This window comes from Pygocentrus nattereri, chromosome 13 (assembly GCF_015220715.1).
Source record: "Pygocentrus nattereri isolate fPygNat1 chromosome 13, fPygNat1.pri, whole genome shotgun sequence".
Taxonomy (NCBI): domain Eukaryota; kingdom Metazoa; phylum Chordata; class Actinopteri; order Characiformes; family Serrasalmidae; genus Pygocentrus; species Pygocentrus nattereri.
Window position 1 is genome coordinate 36,875,992 of NC_051223.1, and position 6,211 is coordinate 36,882,202.

At 41.8% G+C, this 6,211-nt stretch overlaps 1 protein-coding gene across 1 annotated transcript; it reads left to right on the top strand.

Moving 5' to 3' along the window:
- Positions 1 to 1,008: 1,008 nt before the first annotated feature.
- LOC108437887 (leucine-rich repeat, immunoglobulin-like domain and transmembrane domain-containing protein 2) lies at positions 1,009 to 5,769 on the top strand. Its single transcript, XM_017715301.2, has 3 exons — positions 1,009 to 1,167; positions 2,538 to 3,316; positions 4,803 to 5,769. Exons 1-3 carry the CDS (start codon positions 1,040 to 1,042, stop codon positions 5,588 to 5,590), a joined length of 1,695 nt encoding a protein of 564 aa, XP_017570790.1. The 5' UTR covers positions 1,009 to 1,039; the 3' UTR covers positions 5,591 to 5,769.
- Positions 5,770 to 6,211: the final 442 nt, after the last annotated feature.

Consider the following 6,211-nt stretch of genomic DNA (forward strand, 5'->3'; position numbering starts at 1 on the left):
GTTGGTCATCCTCTAGGCCTTCATCAGTGGTCACAGGACGCTGTTGGCTGGATGTTTTTGGTTGGTGGACTATTCTCAGTCCAGCAGTGACACTGAGGTGTTTAAAAACTCCAGCAGCACTGCTGTGTCTGATCCATATATACATGATCAATATGTACGTGTTTTGGCTACATCTGCTGCCATCCAGACAACGTCTTCTTCAGGGAAGGTGATTATTTCAGCTAGACAATGTCAAACCACATTCTGCACACATTACAGCAGCATTGCTTCGTATTAAAAGAGTCCGGGTGCTAAACTAACCTGCTTGCAGTCCAGACCTGTCACCACTGAAAACATTTGGTGCATTATGACATGAAAACTACTGCAAATTCAGCTGAGCAGCTGAAATCCTCTATCAAACACGATCAGGATAACATTTCACTTTCAGAACTACAGCAGGGTCTCCTCAGTTCCCAAACGCTTACAGAGTTTTTGAGAGAAGAGGCGATGAAACACACTGGTGAACAGGCCTCCGTCCCAACTTTTTTGGAACATGTTGTTGGCATCAAATTCAAAATGGGCATATATTTTTAAATAGTCTTTGTCATTTTTTCCTTTAAAAATATTCTTTACATGATTGGCACATCATTGCATCCTGCTTTTATTTACATTCTGCACAGCGTCCCAACTTTTTTGGGAATGGGGTTGCATACCATATTGAAATATGAGATATATTCACTAGAATGAAGATGTTTTCACTTGTCAGTATATCACTTTTAACAGTGCAGTTTGTATCTTTCATGCTGTTTCAAATATTAGTATATGTTTTGAAAGTAATTTTATATTATAATCAAATATTAAATTATCAACCATGTGCTGCACGATTCCTAAATGTAAACTTTGTACTCTCCATTTCATTATTCATAAAAGCTCCTTCTCAAGTGTTTTCCTTCCTTTTTTTTCCAGCCCCTGCTTCAAGAGTTGCGTCAGGCTGGATTAAGTACAATGAGCTTAACGCCACCAAGCTCAGTGACATGTCCTGCAAAATAGCCCGCTCTCCATGCCTTCCTCAAAAACCACAATGGCCACGTTTTGCTTTCTAGCCACACTGTTAGTATTCAGTCATTTTCATTTTGCCTTCTGTTTCTGCGTGACGGGATGCTCCTGTACGGAGGACAGCTTTGGGAGGTAAGTTGGCTGGGAATCTAGCGAATGGCTGGTAAAGGCTGCATCATGTCAGTGGGTTAGAGGGTCTGTGTTTACTGAAGGAGGATCTGCAGGTAATCTGAATGACGTTCTCTATTCATTGACAAAAATGAGCCGAGAAAATTGGTCCAAAATGATTTGGTCTGTTCTTCTCTGTAGTAATCAAGAAATAATGAGAATATGTTTCAAATATTTTGCCAATATTTATGCCATGAACACTTCATTTGCATCGAGCAAAACAAAGATGGTCTGAGTTAATTGAGTTACTTTAACATATAAAGCTGAGAAAAGATGTTTAGTTTATGTTTATAAAAACAAACAAATAAATAAATAAATGAATCAATAATTGCAGTGTACATATGTAGGGATGCACTGGTAATAGGAATTGTGGGCCGATGCCAACTCCAATGTGGAACCTTAAGCCTTTATTAAATTAAGAAATTGAGATTGGATAGAAAGAGAGCTCTAATATTTACTTTGTGCGGTAAAGAGTCACCTAAACGTTCTGTTTTTCTGGAGTAAAATAAATACAGGCGTGTTGATTTTGTGAAAGGGAAAATAAGTCAGCGCTTCTGTACAGGGAACAACCTTAAACAGGACTTTTTCTGCTAATTTTTGTCTATAATGTTTATTTATTTGTGGATTTTAGGCAATATTTTATGTTTTTTTTCTCATAAATTCAGCAAATAAATTGTAACATGTGCATTAAACTGTGTTGAACTCTGTTCTGTGTACACTGTTAGAAATGAAGGTTCTGTGCAGGTACTTTTTTTGTTCATCAAGGTACAAACAGTGTAAATGTTCCATCAAAGGTTCTACAGTGGATTTAGGGTCTGATTGTGAAGCTTAAATCAGTTCCTCCAGGTGAAAAGTTGGTATTTGTTCCTTTTCATAACCGAATGTTTTAAAACAGAACAGTAGAATAAAAGCCTGGAGGCCAGGCAGGGTGTGTGGAGTCAGTTCAGCTTAGACCAGATCATTTCAGTGGATTATGGTTCAGTTATGTTCCCTGACTAAAGGCACTGAGATGGACCCTTGACTGTCCCACCCCAGTGACAAGAGGGGCCCTGCCCCTGTGATGGAGTGTAGATGGTGTGGTAACTTATCTTCACTTAGAAAATCAAGAAAACATGTCATTTGACCAGGAGCATCCATATCTGTCAGAAGTACTGGACGAATCCAAAGCCTAAATCATTTTTTTGAAGCAACTGTCTGCTGATACCAACATGACTCCGATATCATCCTGTGTCCCTTTAAATATGTTGTCAATAATAAAAATGTTCACTTTGTCTAATGATATTCCTTTATTCCAGGGACAAATAAGCAGCTGTATTTTCTCATTTATTGTCTAGGTCTTTATTATGTATGGAAACTGCTTTGGGATCAATACCTCAGAGCATTCCAGGAGATTTCATAAAAATCAGGATAGAGAACTCTCACCTAACTGAAATACCCCAAAGGGCTTTCTCCACAGTCAGTGCCTTGGAATCACTATGGCTGAACTTTAATGACATCACCCTGATGAACATTAAGAGCCTTGAGGGCCTGCATAACCTGACAGAACTGCGACTGCAAGGCAACAAGCTGAGATCGATACCATGGACGGCTTTCCAGGACACACCCAACCTTAAAATCCTGGACTTGAAGCACAACCGGCTAGACGTGCTGCCGGAATATGCCCTGCGCCACCTGCCTGCGCTGACCTACTTAGACTTATCCTTCAATCAGCTTATGGTCATTTCCCGAGATGTCTTTCTCAACTGGCCGCGCTACCGCCCACAGACGGATGGCAGGAGGGAAGACAATGCGGCCAACGTGGTGCTGGCACTGCACGACAACCACTGGCTCTGCGACTGCCGTCTCAAAGGCCTCGTTGAATTCGTCAGATCGGTCAGCCCACCCATCATTTTGATGAACTCGTATCTGACTTGTTCAGGCCCGGATTTCAGAGCAGGGAAGTTTTTTCACGAGCTGGAGCTGAAGAACTGCTTGAAGCCAGAAACATCAGCTCCAGAGGCAAATGTCACGCTTCCGCTGGGAGCGAACACTACGTTGAGGTGCTTTGTGAAGGCAAGGCCCGATCCAGTGGTGCAATGGAGCTACAGCCTAAAGACCATCAGAGGATTTACAGGTAAAGCCATCCAAACCCCTGATTTCTACCACGGCTCAAGTGCCATCACCCTGACACACTTTGCTGCAGAAAACACAATGAGCTTAAAGACAGTAAGCATGTCTGTGGCCCACCTTCACACACAGATTATCCAGAAACATCAGGATTAAACTGGGTCAAAAAAGCACTTACACTGCCACGCAAGAGTAATGGCTTTGTTCTGAATTTAGCCAGCGACTTCTTTCAGAGCATCCAAATTACATCCAGAGTTTTTCATATTTTTTGTCCGGAAAACTAAATTGCAATATGCTGCAGTCCCAACAAAACAATGGAAACAATCCCTCTTTCTCAGTTAAATACAAAACATGTTTACTAGGGATACACCGATATGGGAATTGTTGGCTGATGCCAATATCAGATTTTAAAAAATTATTTATCTGCCAATGCAGATCCATAAATATCTATAAACAGTAGAAATTAGGCCTAGATGCAACATTTATTCATGAGATTATACAAGCTATGTGAACGCCTGTATAATGTACCTTAAAGTAGCTGAATGAACTAATCAGGAGGGCTGCCTGATCACTTTTGGGCATGTAGTTGTTAGAACCGTTTGATGATGGTTTTAGGTTCTATGGTGCGACCTCAAAACCAAAGCTGTGAACTTAGCCAGAAACCCTCCGTCCTCCTGAGCCTTCAGCCGGCTGGGGGAAACTCAAATGACAACCGAGACGAATCTGTACTCAGAAGACTTTTCCCATTTATTAATCAGAATAGCAGAGTTTATACCATCACATGATCATGCGACAAGACAATAGAGAGAGAGGATTGGATGAAATAGAGTTATAGGTGGACAAGGGCCCCAAGGACGATTATGACGTCCGGGTACATGAAGCCTAAACAAGATAAGTGTTAGAACATTGCTGATCAGATATCGCTGTCACTATGAGTTACAACTAACCATATGAAGCATAAGCTGAGGCCTCTGTGTGACACAGGCCTGAACCCCATAGGACATGATATAGTCATGATCAATTGTGCATTGATCAGATTGCACTGAGATTAGGATCTAACAGCAGTGTACATTGGCTTTCCAGAAGGGAAGTCTGGAATGATGTTTCTCTCTCTTTAAACTCTCATTCTTCGACTGTTACTTGCCAATTATGCCACCAGTTGATCCAAGGTGTGAGGCCTTCTGTCCAGCTCCTGAAGGCCTAATGAATAGGAGCACTTGCTTGTCTTTACCTACCTAGATATCATGAAAGGGGAAATCCTAACTGGACAATTTGTCTTTATGTAATTCAAGATTTTAGCCATTTTGTTTCCAGCTAAAGCTTATCAATGGACTAAGAGTATTAATACAGAATATCTAGATTTCTGTTGTTTGTCTACTGTCATATATTAGTGCAGCAACAGCCTCACTTTGGTGTATTGGCAATTTTAAAAAAATTTCAATCTAAATTTTCGTCTGATGACTCTGGTTTCCTCTCTCTGCTTTTGCTTGCAGTCTCTCAGTCTCAGGTGGATGAAGACACCATCAGCTCTGCCCTGATAATCCCCTCAGTTCACCTGGCTGACCGAGGTCTCTACACCTGCACTGCCAACAATTTTATCGGCAACTCATCCGTGGGCATCCAGCTCAATGTCCTGTCCGGCGACACCTCCTTCCCCATGTCCCCTGCCTTCCCGCTGGCCTCTGCTGATGAGAATGTCTATATCGACATACGAATTGCCAAGCAGACCGTGTACGGCATTACTATAGAGTGGTACGCGGCGACGGAGAATCCTGCAGAAACCTGGTTCACGGTCCACTTCGGCCGCTACGATTCGCCAAAGAAAGAGATGCTCTATATCGGCCCGGGAATCAACAGGTACTCTGTGAACGACTTGTTACCGGTGACCAAGTACGAAGTGTGTGTGTCTCTGAAGAACCAGCCACCTAGACAAGAGCAGTGTATCGTGTTCGTGACCGGAAGCGGCACAAATGAACTGGAGCAGCGCGAGAGGCTCATTCACATCATCGTGATTGTTTGCGCCATGGTGCTGGCTGTCCCTGCAGGAATGTACGCCTGCACCACCAACACCAGGCTCAGCTGCTTCGACCGCTGCACAGAGCTCTGCAAGAGACGGAAGAGAGAAGCCAAAGGCCTGAAGCTGGGCGACAGGCAGGGAACCTTCGACAGTCTGCAGGCAGCCAGCGACGAAGGACTCTACAGAGATTCTGGCGAGGAGAGGAAAGCGAGGAGGCGATCCGAAGACAAAGTACAGAAGGGCAACAGCGCCCAGCTGTACTAACCAGTTATCTAAACAACGGACGATGCTTTTGTTTTTATATTTTCAAATTTTTTGGATAGTCCTCTAAAAAAAAAAAGGGTAATTTGTCAAGTATGTTTGTCTTAAACATGTCGGAAATGTAATACTATTTACCTTATTTCTAGACATTTTTGTACTTGTTCTAAGTAATTTTATTTAGTAAAATCAGCTTGAAATGAGCAAAATTATCTGCCTGCATAGTGAGAAAATTTTACTAAATAAAATGACCTAAAACAAGTAAATAATGTCTAGAAATAAGGAAGATAGTCTTATAATCAGCACACAACCATCTCAAAATGGGAAATCTTAGATATATGGACTAGATTTAAGGTCATTTCACTCGGTAAGAAGCTATTTTTTGCAGTGTATAAGACGATTTACTGATGCTCTGTTTTTTTTTACGTCATTAACTGGTTATTCTCAACAGTGTTAGGGTTAGGATTAGGACCTGGTTTAGTATTGGAGTCAGTGAGTGTTATATTTAGGACAGGGTGTAACAAGCAAATTGAGGCAGGGTTCAAATACAAAGTGCAAGTACACTTTACTTGAGAAAATCTGAGAGTTACAGTTGTTCCCAAAATTTAAGAAAATTGCAAACGATCT